The 25,572-nt window shown below is 41.5% G+C and overlaps 1 protein-coding gene across 2 annotated transcripts in view; it reads left to right on the forward strand.

The window, feature by feature from the left end:
- The window catches only part of LOC110538905 (kin of IRRE-like protein 3), a 300,951-nt gene that overhangs the window by 246,646 nt on the left and 28,733 nt on the right, over window positions 1-25,572 (forward strand). For both annotated transcript variants that reach the window (XM_036937674.1, XM_036937675.1), the window contains exons 7-9: window positions 12,263-12,411; window positions 12,897-13,024; window positions 19,426-19,552. In XM_036937674.1, coding sequence (XP_036793569.1) covers window positions 12,263-12,411; window positions 12,897-13,024; window positions 19,426-19,552 — 404 coding nt within the window. The remainder of the gene's footprint in view (window positions 1-12,262; window positions 12,412-12,896; window positions 13,025-19,425; window positions 19,553-25,572) is intronic.

Below are 25,572 nucleotides of genomic sequence, written 5' to 3' on the forward strand. Positions count from 1 at the left end.
TTCCAGGTTGTTAGGCAACAAAATAGGAAAAATGCCAAGGGGGTGTCGTGGAATTTTCCTGTATTACCAAATCATGAGAGAGCGAACCACACACAAGTCAGAGTTATCATAAAGTCCATCTTTAATTATATGAGCTTCACCATAGCCCTGTGACTCTCAGATCAATTCAGTGTCTATGAATGAATTCTCTGAGAGTGCTTACATAATGGCAACTGAGATCCTTTATAGCAAGGACACACATAGCCAGTCAGCATTGGCTATAAATTATCGTTCAGTTTGGTCTCCTAAACTAAGATCTTATCTCATTCTTGGTACCACTTAGAACCAGAAACATTACCTCATCCAATGGCATATATCAAATACACCCCCTCCTGGACAAGATCAGAAAAGACAGTGAGCCTCTTAGGTCATATCCTAAATTGAGATAAGGGCAACCTCAGAGGGGACATGTAATAGTTACAGACACATTCCCATAAGAAGACAGGCCTGACCTCTCCCCTCTCTGGGGCCCAAGTGACTAAGCCCTAGCAGGGAAGGGATAACTGCAAACTGCCAACAGTATTATCCAAAAGAAGACATTCTAATTACAAATATCTCACATAAGCATTATTATATAAATACCACATCTTATTTATCAATGTTACCTAACAAATTCTGATTCTGCTACCACAGGGGTTGAATACTTTTGCAAGCCACTGTGTACACAGGCCAATGGTCATGATGAGGGCAGCTTCAAAGAAGCTAATAGTTCTCTGACGCCATTAGCATTGTTTTGACAAAACTAATAGATTACTTTATATAAGCACAATTGAGTGTAACGTAATTGTTATGAAATAAGTACCTTCTGTGGTTATTAAGGAATGCACACATAATGCATTACGCTCAATACATAAACACATACATACAGTTGAATTCGGAAGTTTACATACACTTAGGTTGGAGTCATTAAAACACTTTTGTACCTGTTTCCTCCAGCATCTTAACAAGGTCCTTTGCTGTTGTTCTGGAATTGATTAGCACTTTTCGCTACAATGTACGTTCATATCTAGGAGACAGAATGCTTCGCCTTCCAGAGCGGTATGACGGCTACATAGTCCCATGGTGTTTATACTTGCATACTATTGTTTGTACAGATGAATGAGGTACCTTCAGGCATTTGGAAATTGCTCCCAAGGATGAACCAGACTTGTGGAGGTCTACAATTTTTTTTCTGAGGTCTTGGCTGATTTCTTTTGAATTTCCATACTTAGTGTATGTAAACTTCTGACCCACTGGAATTGTGATACAGTGAATTATGAGTGAAATAATCTCTCTGTAAACAATTGTTGGAAAAATGACTTGTGTCATGCACAAAGTAGATGTCCTAACAGACTTGACAAAACTATAGTTTGTTAACAAGAAATGTGTGGAGTGGTTGAAAAACAAGTTTTAATGACTCCAACCTAAGTGTTTTTAAACTTCCAACTTCAACTGTATGTAAACTTCCTACTTCAACTGTATATAACTTGCAAATATTGTCTAATCCAAGTGTGCAAAGCTCTTATGGTGCTTTTCCACTGCATGGCTGTGCCGTGTCGCAAATATCACAGTTCCTATTTAATTTTCATTTTCCCATGGCCCGCATGATTCCTGGACCCAAGCATGATATTCATCCTTAAACAATGTAAGGAAAACAACAATAAAAGCAATGCAGGCACCAGGGGGAAAACATTTGGCAGGTTCTATTCTGACTAGAGAAAATGTCTGCATACTTGACCTGGGGAACCAGTCATTCGGCTCTCATCGGAGAGAGAAATTTGTCTAGCTAATCCTAATATTACATTTGCATAACATGCCTCATACGTAAATTGTCTGCAACAGTGAAATGGGCGACAACTACTTGAATTAATGAGGAGGCAGAACGCACCTCATTTCAAACTGTTGTTTGCAAATAACTTGAAATAGACCAGATTAAACATATCTTAATAGATAATTAGTAGGCAATTTGCCTTGGTTTGCAGGCAGCATGTGTTAACTGTCCTGTTGCGTAACAATCACATTTTGGAACAGTGAGCGCATTCTGACATCACACGCATTAAAAAAACTCACGCTGTGGAGACAGCATGATTTTCCTGTGTTATATCATGAATTTAGTCTATAGGCCAGGAGAATCCATTATTTGGTTTGTTTTAAACAGCCATTTAAAACGTCAGCTAAACATCACTGTGAGTGATAGGGGCAGCCGTACTGAAATACTGAACTTCCCCTTGAAGACCACAAATATTTTTGACCAAAGTCAATTTACAAGAGAATCCTAGCCAAATTGAAAATCCTTCCCCTTCAAGAGACAAGAGACAATCAGTAGCTGAAAAAATAAACAAGTGTACTCTTTGTTTTTGCAAAAAGCTAAGGGATAGGGCTGGAGAAATGTTACTGCTCTCAAATTCATAAACAGAGCTATGGGTGCCAGGACTGACCATCCATGACATCAAAATTATAGCTTTAACCATGTTATATATGCTATATAGTGTTTACATTGGAGTAAATAAAGTTTATATTTTGTGTTCTGATAGGGTATTTATGACTTAAAAACTGTCAAATTCCCACCTTCCACTTGATTACGAATGCAGCATAAGTCTCTCATTGACATCAACCCTGCAAACAAAAATGAATAGTTACGATGTCCCGGAAACATAGTGCTCAGGATGCTGTTTTCTGCTCCTGTCGAGGTTTTGTCTTGTTCCTGGTTTGTTCCCGGGATATCCCCAAGAACGATTTTAGGACATTCTCTGAACGTTGTGTCATGGACCACTTTTTTATGACTTTATACTGCGACCAAACTGAGGCCTATACTGAAAGTCCATTTATGGTGTTGAGTATAACATCATGTTTTAAAATTAGTTAGGGATAAGCGGGACGCAAATGTCTCAACTGGCCAATTGCCAGGGAAAATGCAGAGCGCCAGATTCCAATAAAATACTATAAAATTAAAACTTTCATTAAATCACACATGTAAGATACTCAATTAAAGCTACACTCGTTGTGAATCCAGCCAACATGTCAGATTTTACAAATGCTTTTCGGCGAAAGCATAAGGAGCTATTATCTGATAGCCTGCACATCTGCACCAGCAGTAAACAAAGGAGTTAGCATATTTCAACCCTGCAGGCGCTACACAAAACGTTGAAATAAAATATAAAACATGCATTACCTTTGACGAGCTTATTTTGTTGGCACTCCAATATGTCCCATAAACATCACATTTGGTCCTTTTGTTTGATTAATTCCATCCATATATATCCAAAATATCCATTTATAAAGCGCGTTTGATCCAGAAAAAAACAGCTTACAAAAAACGCAACGTCACTACAAAATATTTCAAAAGTTGCCTATGAACTTTGCAAAAATATTTCAAATTACTTTTGTAATACAACTTTAGGTATTTTTAAACGTTAATAATCGATCAAATTGTAGACGGGGCAATCTGTATTCAATACAGGAATGAAAACAAACCAGCGGCACTTTTCACGTCTTGCGCAACTCACAAAAGTGTACCCAGTTCCTAGTTGGCCTACATCTTCATTGCACAAAGGAATAACCTCAACCAAATTCCAAAGACTGGTGACATCCAGTGGAAGCAGTAGGATTTGATCCTACTGCTTCCACTGGATGTCACCAGTCTTTGGAATTTGGTTGATTGGTTGATTTGGTTGATTGGTTCCTTTGATGATCTTCGGATGTTTTCACTGACGAGACTCCCAGTTAGACAGCAAATGTTCCTTTTGTTCCATAAAGATTATTGTTATACCCAAAATACCTGCTTTTGTTGGTCATGTTATGTTGAGAAATCCACCGGAAATAGCAGTCATGACAACGCCGAAAAAAATTCCAAATTATGTCCATAATATTGACAGAAACATGGCAAACGTTTTTTATAATCAATCCTCAAGGTGTTTTTCAAATATCTATTCGATAATATATCAACCGGGACAATTGGCTTTTCAGTAGGACCGAGAGGAAAAATGACTACATCTGTCTTTTACGCAAGAATCACTCTAAGAGCCCTCAGCTGGCCACTGATGCAAAATAAAGGCCTGAAACCACGTCTAAAGGCTGTAGACACTTTAGGGAAGCCACAGAAAAAGGAATCTGGTTGATATCCTTTTCAATGGGCAATAGGGATGCATAGAAAGACAGGGGTTTCAAAATAAGAGTCACTTCCTGATTGGATTTTTCTCATGATTTGGCCTGCAATATCAGTTCTGTTATACTCACAGACAATATTTTTACAGTTTTGGAAACTTTAGAGTGTTTTCTATCCTAAGCTGTCAATTATATTTATATTCTAGCATCTGGTCCTGAGAAATAGGCGGTTTACTTTGGGAACGTTATTTTCCCCCCCAAAAAATAGTGCCCCCTAGTTTCAAGAGGTTAACGGTAAGGGCTCAGGTATAGGGCTCAGGTATAGGCAGTGAGCAAATAACAGCTGTTTAGGACAGTTAAAAGTTACACTTATACCACTGCGTTGTTGAATACTTGCCTCAGATTGGCATAGATTATTCTAGTGTGCATTCATTTTAGGCAACCAAACAGTTGGAAAAGTTATTGCACACCTCTGAAGTAGTTCCCACAATAGCCACCTTATCACTGTACTCTGGTAGCCTAGTGGTTAGCGCATTGGGCCAGTAACCAAAAGGTTGCTGTATCAAATCCCTGACCTGACGAGGTAAAAATCTGTTGTTCTGATCCTGATCCCGCGCGCCGTGGATGTTGATTATGGCAGCCCCCTGCACCTCTCTGACTCAGAGGGGTTGGACTAAATGTGGAAGACACATTTCAGTTGAATGCATTCAGTTGTACAACTGACTAGGTATCCCCCTTCCGAGGTATAGGCAGTAACCTAAAAAAGAGCTATGAATGACAGTTAGCACTGTGACTGTAGAGACAGAAGAACCTTTCCCAGCATCGTGATGAAATGGACAGAGAGCGTGTGGGATTGGTCACACAGGCAGAAGTCCACAGCCCTCCCAACCCAGGAGATAGAGGATAGAATGGGAATCTACTGTAGAAGAAACTGTAAGGCCCAGACTTGATGCAAAAATCCTCACCTCCTCTCTACTCCTCTGGCTCTGTCCTAAATGGCACCCTATTTAATGCACTACTTTTGACCAGGACCCACAACGAAACTCATAGGGTTGATTAACTCTGGTCAAAAGTAGTGCGCTAAAACAGGGACTAGGGTTCAATTTTGGACACATCACTACTATCTATTCTCTTTAAAGGGAAATACCTAGTCAGTTGTATAACTAAATGCATTCAACTGAAATGTGTCTTCCGCATCTAACCCAACTCCTGAATCAGAGAGGTGCGGGGGGCTGCCTTAATCGACATATTCAGCACCCAGGGAACAATGGGTTAACTGACTTGCTCAGGGGCAGAACGACAGATTTTTACCTTGTCAGCTCGGGATTCAGTCCAGCAACCTTTCGGTTACTGGTCCAATGTTCTAACCACTAAGCTACATGCCGTAAAGCTGCATACAGACAGGCTTGTTTCTCGCTGCCTTCTTAATGCCCTCTTATTACGCCCTATTTGCATGGGATTCGTTTTACTGGGGGAGATAGGGTTATGTAATTATGTGCATGAGCACAAATCACCACATCTGTCACTTAAGTCCCGTCCGAATCTGCCATTTCGGTTATTTCTAAATAGCAGGAGAGTAATAGTTCCAGCCGGAAAAAAACTTTGTGCATATCGAAGTAAAAAAAAAATGTATGACAGGTGTTGCTCACGGTTTGAGCAAGAAAGCAATAACTGATTCGATAAATTGATGCGCTGCGCAGAGCCTATATATGAATGGCCTACATGTATCAACATTCACAGTGAATGCTTTTGTTTATACGTTTTGTGCCAATGAATTGAACATTGCCAAATGCATAAGTAAAAAAAACATTGTGCATATTTAATGCAACCCTTGCTGTTAGATCGCAAAGCGGCATTACAACTGAGCAAAGCTTTTGGAAATGACAAGTTCACTTTCTCATCCATAGCCTAAAAACACATCTCAAGTGCTGTTTAGCTCACATCTGCAGACTGGGGGGCATTTAGGACGTCTTCCTACTGCGGATCGCTAAAATATCCTAATGATTATGATCACACTTCCTCAATCCAAATATTATGTCAACACTATACCAAAGATGGCTTGGTATGGTTTAGATATGGTTTAGCCAAGCTCGAGTTACCGGTGAAGGCTGTAATTGCCTGGACATGTTCATTAATCTTCATGCCTAGAATAAAAACCTACAGGCTTCCGTCATAACTGTCAATTTATTGAAAAAAAATAACAAATTACAGGGTCAGTTTGGGAAAAAATGTAGCCCTTCCATATCGTCATCTGGAATAACGGACATTATGGGGTAATAATTACATACACAACCTTCTCTAGTAATACAAGACCTCTGCGAATAGGGCTTTAGCCAATGCTTGGCTATTGATCACCAGAGAGCTACCATTTTCCTTGTGAAATGAGGAGTGTTCTTCCGATGCCTGAGAGGTCAGAGCAGGAAGCTGTCGATGCTATGAGGTTGGGCTTGGAATCTGGATGTAGGGCTAAGGAGGGATAGGAATAGGGAGGTGTCTCTTATCTCAGACGCTCCAGACCTTTTACTCAGAGGAAGTGGTGGTTTGGAAGCGTGGGGAGACCTAATGGTTTGGAGATTAATATATAATACTCCAGGTTGCGTCCATAATGGCTCCCTTTCTCTATATAGTGCACTTGGTTTGACCAGAACCATATGGGCCCTGGTCAAATGTTCTGTAATATCTAGGGAATAGGGTGCAATTTGAGCTGTAGCCCAGGTGGTCTTTCATTCAAGCTCAATTGGGGGAAGAGAAAAACATGAAGGAGGGAGATGAGATCACCTTACAGAAAGATAAATAAACTCTGAAGAGGGGATGGTCCATTTTGGGAGAGATGCAGGCCATCTGGTTGAATGACAGCACAGAGGTGAGAGGGGGGAGTGGTCCTGCAGCTAACTCCAAAAGCAACTTTTTGTTTCTAATAAAGCTGCAGAGAAAGAAAGAAAGCGAGAGAGAGAGAAAGAGAGAGAGAGAGAGAGATAGGATAAAGTGGGGAGAGTTGCGAATGAGATGGTTGCAAATAAAGTACGCTTCTTATCCTCACGAGGGTTTCTGGTGTTGGTGTCACTGCTGCTGTTGTTTTTGTCGAAGGGCAATTTGTGGTTCCTAATTTGTCACTTCTGAGGTGTCTGATGAAAAGACTCAATTGTGCAGATTTAGTTCAGCTTGTCAGCTGTTTGATGAGAACGTGGGTGATTTGAACAGAAATTGCTCTCTATGTGTATCGACATGAACTAATTTGATTGTTGTTGTTTTATGCAACAGGGTCCCTCTGGGAGGAGAGTGTGTGTGAACGTGCGTGAGTGTGTCTGTGCATGTGCGACACCCTGCATTGAGAATTGTACAGCAGAAGATCATAGAAAACATGAATAGCACTTCAGAAACTCAAAAAAGCTAAATGGATTCCTTCGTGCATACAGTTACGTGGGGTTACATGTTCAAAAGCAGTGCTCATGTATACGATTGTTACTGAATAATTCAGAAGTGGCGTCAGACATGTAGCTCTGATCTGTACTGAATCTGACATTCAGAGGCTTGAGAGAGAACAGAGAGAACGCTCATTCAAATTGAGAAGGGATATTGAAGAAACCTTGACAGCAGACAGCATCATCCTTTTGGAGTTCGTCTTTGCCATTTTCAAGATGTGTTTTTCGAGTGCCATGGTAAGGCCGTAAAATATTTTCTGACTCATAGGCGATTTGGTTTACTTTGATCCCCTTCAATGCGGTCACGATCCCTTTCAACGCTGTGATGAAATGTCTTTCGCAAAATGGCAGACTGTCATATGGCATCTGGTGTCTAGCTTGTACGTATTGCATCGCTTCTGTGGGTTTGTCCCAAATCTCATCCGATCCCTCTATTGTGCATTACTTTTGAACAGGGCCCATAGGGAAACCTATTGGGCTCCAGTTAAATGTTGTGCGCTACAGTGCCTTGAGAAAGTATTCGGCCCCCTTGAACTTTGCGACCTTTTGCCACATTTCAGGCTTCAAACATCAAGATATAAAACTGTATTTTTTTGTGAAGAATCAACAACAAGTGGGACACAATCATGAAGTGGAACAACATTTATTGGATATTTCAAACTTTTTTAACAAATCAAAAACTGAAAAATTGGGCGTGCAAAATTATTCAGCCCCTTTACTTTCAGTGCAGCAAACTCTCTCCAGAATTTCAGTGAGGATCTCTAAATGATCCATTGTTGACCTAAATGACTAATGATGATAAATACAATCCACCTATGTGTAATCAAGTCTCTGTATAAATGCACCTGCACTGTGATAGTCTCAGAGGTCCGTTAAAAGCGCAGAGAGCATCATGAAGAACAAGGAACACACCAGGCAGGTCCGAGATACTGTTGTGAAGAAGTTTAAAAACGGATTTGGATACAAAAAGATTTCCCAAGCTTTAAACATCCCAAGGAGCACTGTGCAAGCGATAATATTGAAATGGAAGGAGTATCAGACCACTGCAAATCTACCAAGACCTGGCCGTCCCTCTAAACTTTCAGCTCATACAAGGAGAAGACTGATCAGAGATGCAGCCAAGAGGCCCATGATCACTCTGGATGAACTGCAGAGATCTACAGCTGAGGTGGGAGACTCTGTCCATAGGACAACAATCAGTCGTATATTGCACAAATCTGGCCTTTATGGAAGAGTGGCAAGAAGAAAGACATTTCTTAAAGATATCCATAAAAAGTGTCGTTTAAAGTTTGCCACAAGCCACCTGGGAGACACACCAAACATGTGAAAGAAGGTGCTCTGGTCAGATGAAACCAAAATTGAACTTTTTGGCAACAATGCCAGACAATAACGTCTGTTTGGCGTAAAAGCAACACAGCTCATCACCCTGAACACACCATCCCCACTGTCAAACATGGTGGTGGCAGCATCATGGTTTGGCCCTGCTTTTCTTCAGCAGGGACAGGGAAGATGGTTAAAATTGATGGGAAGATGGATGGAACCAAATACAGGACCATTCTGGAAGAAAACCTGATGGAGTCTGCAAAAGACCTGAGACTGGGACGGAGATTTGTCTTCCAACAAGACAATGATCCAAAACATAAAGCAAAATCTACAATGGAATGGTTCAAAAATAAACATATCCAGGTGTTAGAATGGCCAAGTCAAAGTCCAGACCTGAATCCAATCGAGAATCTGTGGAAAGAACTGAAAACTGCTGTTCACAAATGCTCTCCATCCAACCTCACTGAGCTCGAGCTGTTTTGCAAGGAGAAATGGGAAAACATTTCAGTCTCTCGATGTGCAAAACTGATAGAGACATACCCCAAGCGACTTACAGCTGTAATCGCAGCAAAAGGTGGCGCTACAAAGTATTAACTTAAGGGGGCTGAATCATTTTGCACGCCCAATTTTTCAGTTTTTGATTTGTTAAAAAAGTTTGAAATATCCAATAAATGTCGTTCCACTTCATGATTGTGTCCCACTTGTTGTTGATTCTTCACAAAAAAATACAGTTTTATATCTTTATGTTTGAAGCCTGAAATGTGGCAAAAGGTCGCAAAGTTCAAGGGGGCCGAATACTTTCGCAAGGCACTGTATATTGGAAATAGGGTGTCATTTGGATCGCAACCTTTGTACACCCGATCTACAGGTAACTACCTAAATAATGAAAACACTTGAGTAAATGTGGGATACAAAGTATATTCATGGCAGGTGTTTCCACACATGTGTGGTTCCTGAGTTAATTAAGCAATTAATATCCCATCATGCTTTGGGTATAAAAATGCTGGGCATGCCATTATTTGAGCTGCCATGGCTATGGGATGACAATGTCCCCATCCACAGGGAAGGAGTGGTCAATGAATGGTTTGATGAGTTTGAAAATTATGTAAAACATATGCCGTGGCCGTCAGTCACCAGATCTCAACCCAATTGAACTCTTATGGGAGATTCTGGAGCAGCGTTTTTAACCACCATCAACAAAATACCAAATTATGGAATTTCTCGTGGAAGAATAGTTTTGCATCCCTCCAATAGAATTCCAGACACGGTGCATTGAAGCTGTCGAATCCCCCCAGTAGAGTTCTATACCAAGGTGCATTGAAGCTGTTCTGGCTCATGGTGGCCCAACGCTCTATTAAGAGTTCATGTTGGTGTTTCCTTTAATCTGGCAGTTACCTGTATCTTTGATTTGAATGCTAGATGAAACTTTTAAATGGATATTCCACAATTGAGAAATGTTTCTGGAAGGGAATGTCAATGCGGGCCTGGATGGTGCATCGAAAGTGAATAGTGTGTTCTACAACAGTACATGCAGTCTGCTTACCAAATGGTACCCTATTCCCTATGTAGTGCAATACATTTGACTAGGGCCCATAAGGCTCTGGTCAAATGTAGTGCAGTATATATGGAATAGGGTGTCATTTGTGACATAGGCATAGATTTACAACAATTGAACATAATACACATGAGAAAATGAAAACAGGACTTTTCATGAATGTCTGTATTTGGTTTTGACAAGAATTCGAAAGATAGTATATGTCTGTGTTGTCTGTATTCACTAAAATTTTTCTGCATGTTCATAATCTCATTATCTAAATGTTGACATCTATAACCAGGGCATCTTTTCTACCATAGCATTACACACAACAAACAGTGCGTTGTTAAAAAACAACAACACATTTTATTTTCAAATATGTTCATCCTAGTTAATTATGTATGATTTGTCGCTCTTTTCACTCCGAATCCTAAAGTTATGTTTTATCCTGATGTATAGCCTAGCGTACATAATTGTTCATCGCATTTATTCTAAACTGGGTCCTTTGTATTTTTCCCTTAAACCCCCCCCCCCACACACCTCCATCTGTCATTGTAAACAATTGTTTGTTCAGGTGCTTGATCTACCTATTACTGGCACTGTGGTGAGCTATGCATGTGCCGGGCAAGGTCCTTTGCACAGCCAATTTATTTATACCCCATTATAATGACTTTGGCATCAAAGCGTGTGAATGACAGAGACAAAATGAGAAAACCTATATTCTAAAGCCCTCCTCAAGCACTCCCTTTGTTGACAACAGGCAGCACATGAATATGCTCAAACGAAGAAGAGATAAAAGCAATGCACCGAAACAAAACAAAAGCCACCTCTTCTTTTGTTGTTTCTCTATGCTTGGCGAAGCCCAGAACACCGGAGTAAATTGTACTCGAATGCAACACGTTTTAACTGGCTGAGTCCCAGATAGCACGCCATTCCCTATGTGCCCTGGTCAAAAGTAGTGCACTATGCAGGGAATTGTGTGCAATTTGTGACACAGACACTGGTCTTTCATGTCCACCTCCAAAGGGGCTGCTGGTTGGATTTCATAGCCCACATTGTCTTCCCTCTTCCCAGTTGTAACCACTGAAGTGGCCCCTAGGTACAAATCTAGGATCAGCTTCCCCTCCCCCACCCAAATCATAACCGTCTATGAATTTAAGAGTGCTTACATTTCTCCAGTTCCTTACCTCAGCTTTTTACCGAAACAGCAGGGGGAAACCCTTTGTTATTTTTTCAACTGTGGATTTCCCCTTTAAGTGTAAGATTGGGGGAGGGAAAGCTGATCCTAGATCTGATCCTAAACTTCCTGCCAGAGTGGTCACAACAGGAAAGACAGTGAACTTGACCATAGATGCTGAAAAGATCAGCATCTATGGGCAACTTCACCATCTTCCCCGAAGATGAGGAATGGGCTGGATAATTGTAACCACTCTTAAATTCATAGACAGAGCTATGGATGCAAGGACTCACCATCCATAATATCAACATTATGGTTTGAGCCATGTTTGGAGGCTATCCGGTGTTTGTTTACGTTTACTTTGTTTACGAACATTGTGTATTTTGGGTTCAGATGGGGTACAGAATCTCATGAAGCAGTTATAAGTAATATTCTTCAAGAATGAATGGGTACATACAGTATCATTAATTTATAAATCCAAAAATGGATGTAGCAACAGCAGATTGCCCCTTTAATCATAAGTGAGGAAATGCAAAACCGACCCAAGATCAGCATCCAGAGGCAGCTTCAGGTACAGTTCAGCTTCCCCTCCCCTAATCCTAATTAACCATTAGTGGGCAAAATGCTAAACTGACCCAAGATCAGCATCTAGGTCTAACTTCAACCTACTCTGTTTATATTCAGATGGGCCAAAGGGGGCAGCGTCATCAGACAGGTGTCAGGTGACACCTATGAGGTCATCGTGGACCACTCGTTCTTCACAGAGCCCGTCTCCTGTGAGGTCACCAATGCGCTGGGCAGCACCAACATCAGCAGGAACGTGGATGTCTACTGTGAGTAGTAATCCGCAAGCAACATGTGCAAGCACACACACACACACACACACACACACACACACACACACACACACACACACACACACACACACACTACTTTGAGTAGTCCCCAAGCAAACAGACCAAGGAACCAAAACTAGCTAGCTACTGGCACTACGAATCACATCTACCACTACATAGTTAGTCCCAAATAGAAGGTTTGTAGATGTTAACTAACTGTCAACAACATTTCAACTAACTATCCACTAAATCCTCTCTCTAACCTTAATCCTTACCCTAACACTAGACCTAACCCCAACCTTACCCTTTCCCTCACGCGAATCATACACTCAACCCTAGCCCTTACCCTAACCCCAGCAAGTTGTTGTGTATCAACAGAGTTAAAATTATTTGTTTGTTGATACTGGAGCTTAAGTATCTGTAGATCACCTATAGGGGACTATCCAAATCAAGTGTAACGATTTCTGTTCCTGTGGTTCCAGATGGGCCCAGAATGGCTGCTGAGCCACAGTCCCTACAGGTTGACCAGGGATCAGATGCTATCTTCAACTGTGCCTGGACAGGAAACCCCTCCCTCACCATTGTGTGGATGAAACGTGGCTCTGGAGTGGTAGGCATTGTAATCACCATCATCCTTTTTATTATGCTTGTATTTCCAGTTGCTTATTGTGCAAGACCCATTAACTCTTAACCCTCATACTACAGACTCTGGTTATTTTGAGCCCAGAGGCACATTTTTATCATAGCACAAGACTTTGCCAATCATCTTGTTCTCAATCAATATAAATTGTTGTTTGGTGTTGCTGTATCAATATGGACTTTAAAAAAAAATCTTGTCCTTTGGGGTCATTTTGACACCAGACAAAAACACTTCATTTCGTCTATTGTAATTTGATAGATCCGACCCTTTATTTGAATCAATGTTTCTCTGGAGACATAATAACAATTTATCCATACCACCAGAAGGTGGATGGGAACCTGAATCAGATTTTGACCAGATAGAAAGATCACCTGTAGAGATATAGTTCCCCATGTACTAAACGTTTTACTTTCCATACCATGTAAAGTCTGACTGTGTACAAATCAAAACAACATTATTATGGTGCATATAAAAATCAGTATTTTCCGAAAAGTAGTTATTCTAGGGCGAATCTAAAGTGTTTATTTGAATCCATGTTTCTCTGGGGAGTTATACATATAATGGTTTCTTCGCGCATCGCGCCGACAGAAACAAGCATCTTTCTGGTAAGATGCCTTATGATTAACGAGACGTGGTGTGATCATAACAACATACAGGAACTCAAGTCCTTCTGTTCACCTGACCTAGAATTCCTCACAATAAAATGTCGACCACATTATCTACCAAGATTATAATCACAGCCATATATATTCCCCCCCAAGCAGACACATCGATGGCCCTGAACAAACTTTATTTGACTCTATGCAAACTGGAAACCACATTCATTGTAGCTGGGGATTTTAACAAGGCTCATCTGAAAACAAGACTCCCTAGATTCTATCAGCATAACTATTGTACAACCAGGGCTGGTAAAACCCTGGATCATTGTTATTCTATCTTCCACGACGCATATAAAGCCCTCCCCGCCCTCCTTTCGGAAAAGCTGACCACGACTCCATTTTGTTGCTTCCAGCCTACAGACAGAAACTAAAACAGGAAGCTCCCGCGCTCAGGTCTGTTCAACGCTGGTCCGACCAATCTGATTCCACGCTTCAAGACTGCTTCGACCAAGTAGATTGGGATATGTTTCGCATTGCGTCCAACAACAACATTGACGTATACGCTGATTCGGTGAGCGAGTTCATTAGAAAGTGCATTGGCGATGTCGTATTCCCAAACCAGAAAACGTGGATTGATGGCAGCATTTGCGTGAAACTGAAAGCGCGAACCACTGCTTTTATCCAGGGCAAGGTGACCGGAAACATGACCGAATACAAACAGTGTAGCTATTCCCTCCACAAGGCAATCAAACAAGCTAAGCGTCAGTATAGAGACAAAGTAGAGTCGCAATTCAACGGCTCAGACACAAGAGTTATGTGGCAGGGTCTACAGTCAATCACGGATTACAAGAAGAAAACCAGCCCCATTGCGGACCAGGATGTCTTGCTCCCAGACAGACTAAATAACTTCTTTGCTCGCTTTGAAGACAATACAGTGCCACTGACACAGCCCGATACCAAAACCTGCAGACTCTCCTTCACTGCAGCCGATGTGAGTAAAACATTTAAACGTGTTAACCTTCGCAAGGCTGCAGGCCCAGATGGCATCCCCAGCCGCGTCCTCAGAGCATGTGCAGACCAGCTGGCTGGTGTGTTTACGGACATATTCAATCAATCCTTATCCCAGTCTGCTGTTCCCTCATGCTTCAATAGGGCCACCATTGTTCCTGTTCCCAAGAAAGCTAAGGTAACTGAGCTAAACGACTACCGCCCCGTAGCACTCACTTCTGTCATCATGAAGTGCTTTGAGAGACTAGTCAAGGACCATACCATCTCCACCCTACCTGACACCCTAGAACCACTCCAATTTGCTTACCACCCAAATAGGTCCACAGACGACGCAATCACAACCACACTGCACACTGCCCTAACCCATCTGGACAAGGGGAATACCTAAGTGAGAATGCTGTTCATCGACTACAGCTCAGCATTTAACACCAGAGTACCCTCCAAACTCGTCATCAAGCTCGAGACCCTGGGTCTTGACCCCGCCCTGTGCAACTGGGTACTGGACTTCCTGACGGGCCGCCCCCAGGTGGTGAGAGTAGGTAACAACATCTCCACCCCGCTGATCCTCAACACTGGGGCTCCACAAGGGTGCGTTCCGAGCCCTCTCCTGTACTCCCTGTTCACCCACGACTGTGTGGCCATGCACGCCTCCAACTCAATCATCAAGTTTGCGGACAACACAACAGTGGTAGGCTTGATTACCAACAACGACGAGACGGCCTACAGGGAGGAGGTGAGGGCCCTCGGAGTGTGGTGTCAGGAAAATAATCTCACACTCAACGTCAACAAAACAAAGAAGATGATCGTGGACTTCATCAAACAGCAGAGGGTGCACCCCCCCCTATCCACGTTGACGGGACAGTAGTGGAGAGGGTAGTAAATTGTAAGTTCCTCGGCGTACACATCACGGACAAACTGAATTGGTCTACCCACACAGACAGCGTTGTGAAGAAGGCGCAGCAGTGGATCTTCAACCTCAGGAGGACGAAGAAATTTGGCTTGTCACCAAAAGCACTCACAAACTTTTACAGATGCACAATCGAGAGCATCCTGTCGGGCTGTATCACCGGCTGGTACGGCAACTGCTCCACCCACAACCGTATGGCTCTCCAGAGGGTAGTGAGGTCTGTACAACGCATCACCGGGGGCAAACTACCTGCCCTCCAGGACACCATACCACCCGATGTCACAAGAAGGCCATAAACATCATCAAGGACAACAACCACCCGAGCCACTGCCTGTTCACCCCTCTATCATCCAGAAGGCGAGGTCAGTACAGGTGCATCAAAGCAGGGACTGAGAGACTGAAAAACAGCTTCTATCTCAAGGCCATCAGACTGTTAAACAGCCACCACTAACATTGAGTGGCTGCTGCCAACATACTGACTCAACTCCAGCCACTTTAAAAATGGAAATTGATGTAAAAAAATTATCACTAGCCACTTTAAACAATGCCACTTAATATAATGTTTACATACCCTACATTACTCATCTCATATGTATATACTGTACTCGATACCATCTACTGCATCTTGCCTATGCCGTTCTGTACCTTCACTCATTCATATATCTTTATGTACATATTCTTTATCCCTTTACACTTCTGTGTATAAGGTAGCAGTTGTGGCATTGTTAGGTTAGATTATTTGTTGGTTACTACTGCATTGTCGGAACTAGAAGCACAAGCATTTCGCCACACTCGCATTAACATCTGCTAACCATGTGTAAGTGACAAATAAAATGTGATTTGATTTGATAATCAGAGGGTGGAGGTGTACCTGTTGCAGTGATCTTGACCTGATAGACAGATCGATCACCTGCAGAGATAGAGCACCTTGTGTACTCGTCTATGGTTATAACTGGCTATAACTATGACTATGTACAATATATAAAATACCTTAGATTTATGCTTAGTTGCAGTCAAAACAGCTCATGAAAGTCTGTCAGTGGTATGAATACTTGGTAGAACTGTAAGACAGAAACCAGCTACTCTCTGAATGTACACATACTGTAGTGGTGTGTATTCCCCCGAAAAATAGTTATTCTATTGCAGATGGTATATGAACACCAGAATTCCTATAATGCCCTCCAATATTCTATATGTGCGACTTATGTGTCTTTGTTTGCTGTAACATTTGGTTTGAAGTGACTTTGAGGATTTGGGCATGCTTTTTGGAGCATCCTGCCATAGATCCTACCACTCCCATTGTGTCACTAGCAGCGATGATGGCAGTGGGGTAAATAAAGAAATAAAGTAAATAAAGAAAATTAAGCCATATTTTTTGTAATTATCTCAGGATCAATTGGTTAATTACTTTTTGTCAGTAAAATTAAGTATATTTCAAATGCTGGTGTACCGCCCATTTTTAAATTCATATTTATTTCAAAATTCTAAAAACTAAATAATACTACAATCAAATTAAGGTAAATCTGCTTTTTATTATTAGTGTGAATTGTACATTGGGAAAAAGCTGCACATTATTTAAGGGGACATTTATATTTTCGTTTGACAGAATATGCTAATTAATTGTACTTTTACTAAAATAATGGTCTGTTTTGGTTAAAAAAAATATTTCTGATAACATAATGTACATGTCTAATTACACTGAGTGTACAAAACATTAGGAAAGGCTATGATCCCTTATTGATGTCCGCTGTTAAATCCAATTCAATCAGTATAGATGAAGGGGAGGAGACAGGTTAAAGAACCATTTTTAAGCCTTGAGACAATTGAGACATGGATTTTGTATCTGTGCCATTCAAAGGGTGAATGGGCAAGACAAAATATTGAATGAGGTATGGTGTACGGTTTGAGTGTATCAAGAACTGCAATACTGCTGGGTTTTTCACACTCAACAGTTTCCTGTGTGTATCAAGAAAGATCCATCCCCCAAAGGACATCCAGCCAACTTGACACAACTGTGGGAAGCATTGTAGTCAGCATGGGTCAGCATGGGTGTTCCCCGTGGAACACTTTTGACACCTTGTAGAGTTGACAAATGTAGGCTTTTCTGAGAGCAAAAGAGGATGCAACTCAATATTAGGAAGGTGTTCCAAAGGTTTTGTAAACTTAGTGTATGTTTTGATTAGAATTAAGTTTATATTTTACTATGATTGTTTCTTTTTCCCAATAGTTTCCTCTTAGTTTGAAATCCATGTATGTTGGTAGCATGAGGATTAAGGGCAATAAAGTATTGTATTCTATTCTACAGTGCCTTCGGAAAGTATTTAGAACATTTGACTTTTTCCAAATTTTGTCAGGATACAGCCTTATTCTAAAATTGGTTGTATTGTTTTTTTAACTTGTCAATCTACACACAATACCCCATAATGACAAAGCCCCCCCCCCAGAAATGTAACATGTTTACTATCATATTTACATAAGTATTCAGATCCTGTATTTGCAGATCTTCTCAAGCTCTGACAGGTTGGATGGATAGCATTACTGCATAGCTATTTTCAGGTCTCTCCAGATGTATTCAATCGGGTTCAAGTCTGGGCTCTGGCTTGGCCACTCAAGGACATTCAGAGACTTGTTCCGAAGACACTCCTGCCTTGTCTTTGCTGTGTGCTTAGGGTAATTGTCCTGTTGGAAACTGAACCTTCGCCCCAGTCTGAGGTCCTGAGAGCTCTGGAGCAAGTTTTCATCAAGGATCTCTCTGTACTTTGCTCCATTCATCTTTGCCTCAATCCTGACTAGTCTCCCGGTCCCTTCCGCTGAAAAACATCCCCATAGCATGATGCTGCCACCACCATGCTTCACTGTAGGGATGGTGCCAGGTTTCCTCCAGAAGTGACGTTTGGCATTTGGTCCAAAGAGTCCAAGCTTAGTTTCATCGGACCAGAGAATCTTGTTTCTCATAGTCTGAAAGTCTTTAGGTGCATTTTGGCTAACTCCAAGCTGGCTGTCATGTGCCTTTTACAGAGGAGTGGCTTCCATCTGGCCACTCTACCGTAAAGGCATAATTGGTGGAGTGCTGCAGAGATGGTTGTCCTTCTGGAAGGTTCTCCCATCTCAAGAGAGGAACTCTGGAGCTCTGTCAGAGAGACCATCGGGTTCTTAGTCACCTCCCTGACCGGGGCCCTTCTCCCCCGATTGCTCAGCTCTAGGAAGAGTCTTGGTGGTTCCAAACTTCTTCCATTTAAGAATGATGCACGGCACTGTGTTCTTGGGGACTGTTAATGCTGCAGAAATGTTTTGGTACCCTTCCCCAGATCTGTGCCTCGACACTATCATGATTTCCAAATCATGTCCAATCAATTGAATTTATCAAAAGTGGACTCCAATCAAGTTGTAGAAACATATCAAGGATGACCAATGGAAACAGGATGCACCTGAGCTCAATTTTAATTATCATTGCAAAGGGTCTAAATAATTATGTAAATGTGATATTTAAGTTTTTTACATTTGCAAAAATGTCTAAAAAACAGTTTTTGCTTTGTCATTATGGAGTGTTGTGTGTAGATTGATGAGGAAAATAACTTTTTAATCAATTTTAGAATAAGGCTGTAACGTAACAAAATGTGGAAAAAGTCAAAGGGTCTGAATACTTTCCTAAGGCACCGTATGTTTTTCTGTTCTGTTTCTATTCTTTTAAATTTTTGGTGCTGCCAACACTCTCCTTTTGGTGAGAGTTAATTGTGATGGGCTTATATGAGGATTGGACGGGACTCGGCTGCAGTCTTGGGTTCAGAGACAAGCGTTTTATCACCTGCCTGACCTTTGACCTTTAACCCAACCTGACCTTTCGTGACCGTCCACAGGTGCTTAGCAATGACAACATCCTGACGCTCAAGGCGGTGAGGCAGGATGATGCTGGGAAGTACGTATGCCGGGCGGTGGTCCCCCGAGTTGGAGCTGGAGAAAAGGAAGTGTCCCTCACTGTGAATGGTAAGTGCACTTCACATCAGGATTAATGCCAAATTAATTTCCAAGCTGGATCCCACTGGGCAAAGAAGTCAGTTCAATGTCTAATTTTAATTTACATTCGGTTGAGTTGTCAACTAACATGAATTCAACATGAAATCAACAAAAAAAATCACCATGTCATTAGATTTAGGTTAAAATAATAATTGGGACCAACAATTTTTTCTCATTTTGTCTGTCATAGTTGAAGTGTACCTATGATGAAAATTACAGGCCTCTCTCATCTTTTTAAGAGGGAGAACTTGCACAATTGGTGGCTGACTAAATACTTTTTTGCCCCACTGTATCTCTTTTACTGTTTAGAAATTAATGCAATTTATCTATCTAGTCCCCCCATGTGAAGGTGTCAAGTATGGTCACATTCACTTATAGTGTATTGCGTTTATTCAAAACTGTAGTATTTGGTCCCATATTCCTCACACACAATGACTACATCAAGCTTCTGACTCTACAAACTTGTTGGATGAATTTGTAGTTTTGGTTGTGTTTCGGATTATGTTGTGTCCAATAAAAATGAAAGGTAAATAATGTATTATGTCAATTTGGAGTCACTTTTATTGTAAATAAGAATATAATATTTTTCTGAACACTTCTACATAACTGTGGATGCCTCAAAGATTACGGATAATCATGAATGAATCATGAATAATGATGAGTGAGAGAATTACAGATGCACAAAGAGCATGTCACCAAAATATCATGTCACCATTACACAGGGGAGATTACATTATTTGGGTGGTATGATCTTTGTTCCTCTGTAACTTTTTCACTCATCAGTATACACGATTAATTCATTATTATCAATAAACATGGTAGCAATCACATTCATCTAAAAGTGTTCAGAAACATATTTTATATACAATAAAAGTGACTCCAAAATTACACAATACATCATTCAGTTCAAATTGGGCAAATTCAACCAACAACCAAAACAAACTGCAAATGCATCCAACAAGTTTGTAGAGCCATAACCTTGATGTGGTCATTGCATGCTAGGAATATGGCGCTAAATACTAAACCTTTGATTACTTTACACTTTAATAAACTATAGGTGAATTTGTCCAAATACTTCTTCAAATGGGGGAACTACATAAATAAAGTGCATTCATTTTTAAACAGTAAAACAGATATGTATGAAAATACCCTAAAATAAAAGGTGATGTTTTGTACTGTCGCCTCATATGAAACATTTGATCTTAAAATCCCCGGGTAAAATAAATGCGGCCTCAGAATATGTGATTTGCAGTTTGCATTAAGTCCAGTGTAGTTCTCTGAGGGACATCGTGGTATCTGCTTGAGAGGGAATATACACGGCTGTGACAATAACCGGAGAGAATTCTCTCAGGAGGTAATACGGTTGGCATTTGATTGTGAGGTATTCCAGGTCGGGTGAACAAAAGGACTTGAGTTTCTGTATGTTATCACAATCACACCATGAGTAGGGAATCATGAAACATACACCCGCGCCTTTCTTCTTCCCGGAGAGAGAAACAAAGTATGTTACAATCCCTGATATCTCTCTGGAAAGAGATCCTCGCCCTAAGCTCCTCTACTTCATTATCCAGAGACTGAACATTAGCGAGTAATATATTCGGAAGCAGTGGATGGTGTGCACGCCTCCTGAGTCGGACTAGAAGTCCACTCCAAATACCTCTTCTCTGCAAGAGGTGTTTTGGAGCAGCCTCTGGAATAAGCAAAATTGCCCTCGGAGGTACGAAGAAAGGATCCAATTCGGGAAAGTCATATTCCTGGTAGTAAATGCTGGTGAGTTACCGCCGCTCTGATATCCAAAAGTTCCTACCAGCTGTATGTAAAAACACACAAAAAATCTGGGGATAATAATGTAACAAATAATACACAAAAAAACGAAATACTGCAAAGTCGCTTAGGAGCTAGAAGCAGCGCTGACATGTGACTCACCACCTGGAATCGATCTTATGCAGCAAAATTTGAAATTGTGTTTTTTACATTAGATAAATGTAGAGACACAAAGCTGCAAAATTATATATCATGTGCTGCATTTGAGGAACAATGGAAAAGTAATTCTGCATTGAAATTTGATCAACTTGTAAACTCACTTTTGAGAAAATCGCCTTTCAATGTTTTGCTATCTAGTGAAGAGCTCTTCTTCGTCTACACCCATTCAGCATCGTTCACACCCTCAACTTAAACCCACCCATCTTGTTTCACTCTCGAATCGCACACTTGACGCTCTGAACAATGATTTTTTAACCTCTGGATAGCATGAAAACAGCCAAACCAGCTCTGCTGGCTATAATTTCATTATGCTTTCTTGCATACGTTTACTGACACTGACCATATTCAACGGGTTTTGTACACGCGTCACATAATGTTAGCTAACGAGCCATCCAGCCAACGTTAGCTAGTTAAACAACAATTAACAGTGCCAACAATGCCACATTGCTGGGAGCTAACCAACCATGTTCAATGTTATCTAACTAGAACAGCAAACGGCTCTGGGAAACGAATTATAACATCAGTTAGGAAGCCAGCCAGCTAACGTTAGCTAGCTAGCTAACAATACATTTAGCTTGAAATTAAACCACTTTCAGTCAAAATTAGAAAACGTGTAATATCTAAAAATGTAGCTAGCTGACGCTAGACTATCTTACCTGTATACATCATTGTGCATGGGCACGTCTCCCTGTCAGGAATGCCATGCCATGGTTGCCCTTAGTTTGAAGATGTAATCCGGGACAGGTGTTTCCTCCATCGCTTTGGCTATCATACTCTAATTCCACTGATTTCTAAGCTTGATCCTCCAGAAAGTGGAAAGCCACACTTATGCAGCGCCACTACACAATACCCTTTTAAAAATGCAGCGTTCGACAGGATTACCAACACAGACTGATGAGCTTCATTGGCAGACCAATTCGTACTCCTCCCTTGGCATGTCCAACCCACTCATTATCTCAGCCAATCATAGCTAGTGCAAATGTTGCTCACTTTTTCTGTGACTTAACAAACAAGGCTCATAATTTAACAATTGTATTCGTATTTATAGATAGCTTACAAGTTTGTTATTAAATGCTGAGCTGTAATCGATGAACAATATTCTTACATAGGTATTCCTCTTATCCAGATGGGTTAGGGCAGTGTGATTGTGATTGCGTCGTCTGTGGACCTATTGGGGCAGTAAAAAAGTTGGAGTGGGTCTAGGGTGTCAGGTAGGGTGGAGGTGATATGATCCTTGGCTAGTCTCTCAAAGCACTTAATTATTACAGAAGTGAGTGCTACGGAGCGATAGTCGTTTAGCTCAGTTTCCTTAGCTTTCTTGGGAACAGGAACATTGGTGGCCCTCTTGAAGCATGTGGGATCAGCAGACTGGGATAGGGATTGATTGAATATGTCCGTAAACACAGCAGCCAGCTGGCCTGCGCATGTTCTGTGGACGTGGCTAGGGATGCCGTCTAGGCAGACAACTTTGCGAGGGTTATCACGCTTCAATGTCTTACGTCGACCACGGAGAAGGAGATTCCAAAGCCGAGTCAGTGGCACAGTATTATCCTCAAAGTGGGCGAAGAAGGTGTTTAGCTTGTCCGGAAGCGAGACGTCGGTTTCCGCGATGTGGCTGGTTTCCCCCCTGTAGTCCGTGATTGTCTGTAGACCCTGCCACATACGTCTCGTGTCTGAGCCGTTGAATTGCGACTCCTCTTTGTCTCTGTACTGACGTTTTGCCTGTTTGGTTGCCTTATGGAGGGAATAACTACACTGCCTGTATTCGGCCATGTTCCCAGTCACCTTACCATAGTTAAATGCGGTGGCTCGCGCTTTCAGTTCAGTTCAGTTCGCGCGAATTCTACCACCTATCCACCCCGACTGTGGAATCTCCTTCTCCGTGGTTGATGTAAGACATTTTAGCGTGATAACCCTCGCAAAGTTTCCGGACCAGACGGCATCCCTAGCCGCTTCCTCAGAGCATGTGCAGACCAGCTGACTGGAGTGTTTATGGACATATTCAATCTCTCCTTATCCCAGTGTGCTGTCCTAACTTGCTTCAAGATGTCCACCATTGTTCCTGTACCCAAGAAAGCAAAGGTAACTGAACTAAGTGACTATCACCCCGTAGCACTCACTTCTGTCATCATGAAGTGCTTTGAGAGGCTAGTTAAGGATCGTATCACCTCTATCTTACCTGACACACTAGACCCACTACAATTTGCTTACAGCTCCAACGGATCCACAGACAATGCAATCGCCATCGCACTCCACACTTTTCTATCCTATCTGGACTAGAGCTCAGCATTCTTTTACTGAGGAGTGGCCCCTCTACCATGAAGCCCTTATCGGTGGAGTGCCGCAGAGATGGTTGTCCTTCTGGAAGGTTTTCCCATCTCCACAGAGGAACTCTAGAGCTCTGTCAGAGAGACCATCGGGTGCTTTGTCACCTCCCTGACCAAGGCCCTTCTCCCCCGATTGCTCAGTTTGGCCGGGTGCCAGCTCTAGGAAGAGTCTTGGTGGTTCCAAACTTCTTCCATTTAAGAATGATGGATGCCGCTGTGTTCTTGAGGACCTTTTTTTAATACATTTTTTATTTCACCTTTATTTAAAACCAGGTAGGCCAATTGAGACCTGCGACCTGGCCAAGATAAGCAAACCAGTGTGACACAAACAACAACAGAGTTACACATGAAATAAACAAACGGTACAGTCGGTAACACAATAGAAAAAAGTCTATATACAGTGTGTGCAAATGGCGTGAGAAGGTAAGGCAATTGGGACCTTTAATGCTGCAAAAGAAAAACTTAAATTCTCATTTTTTCTCCCTCTCCCTTGCCAAAGAGGCCCTCTTATTGTCTGCTCTCATTGCAGGTTTAACCAGTCAATGAGAAAGAGTTCTGGAGTCATGTAGACAAACGGTTTTGATGTAATACAGTTCTGCTGTAGCAAAGCAATAAGAGAGAGAGGTTTGACATGTATGAATTTCTCCTTCCTTATGAAGGAGGCTTATTCTCTCCTTGAAGCTTGTGTCAGGAAGTCCATTATTTGACGAACTGGAAAGGTGTAACATTTGGCCAAAGGGTTTTCACGCTAAACCCACCCATCACCATCATTTATGAAAGGAGGCTGATTGGACAGGTTATGGTTAAGACTGATCTTGTAAAGTAAAACAATGGTGAAACAGAGCATATCAGTTTAGATTCCAGGCTGGTGAATCTTCAAATTCAATCACAAACAAGTAACACCCTCTCTCCTCTTCTCTTCTTTCATTTTTGCATTTACATTTGAGTCATTTAGCAGACACTCTTATCCAAAGTGATTTACAGTTTCATCTTAAGATAGCTGGGTGAGAGAACCACATATTACAGTCATAGTAAGTACATTTTTCCTCAATTAAGAAAATGCCGGTGCTAGTATGAAACGACAAGTGCGATAATGTTTTTCTCCTCCTCCCATCCCCTCCCCTTCTCCATTAAATACACCCACCATGTCTACCTCCTCCGGTAGATCAGGGGAGCTGCTCCAAGGCTGAAGCTGGGAGATAAAGTAATCTAATAATAGCACTCATTTGCACTTCTCCGTCCCTTATCAGATCTCTCTGACTCCCCACTCCCTGTGTGAATACATTTGGCTGTATAGAGAAGCCCATTTTGCACTGGAAAGTCACTCTCCCTCAGAAAAAACTGTTTTTTGTTCCTCTCCATATTTTTTACTACTACTACTACTACTACTAATTATAATAATAGTACATTTAATTTGTATAGCGCTTTTCATTACAGAGCTATCTCAAAGCTAAATAAAAGGTATACATAAAAACAACATACATTTAAATCAAGGCAGATAAAATAGCAATAGTGTAGCAATAGTGTTAAATACATTTTAGATTGGGGCTAGGACTATGAAAAAGATAGTTTATGGAAGAAGGTTTTAAGGCCCATTTTAAAAGTTCTGAGTGTTGGATCCTCTCTCAGATGGTCAGGGAAAGCATTCCATAGGTAAGGGGCAAGGGAGCAGAAGGCTGT

This window comes from Oncorhynchus mykiss, chromosome 12 (genome assembly GCF_013265735.2).
Source record: "Oncorhynchus mykiss isolate Arlee chromosome 12, USDA_OmykA_1.1, whole genome shotgun sequence".
Classification (NCBI taxonomy): Eukaryota; Metazoa; Chordata; class Actinopteri; order Salmoniformes; family Salmonidae; genus Oncorhynchus; species Oncorhynchus mykiss.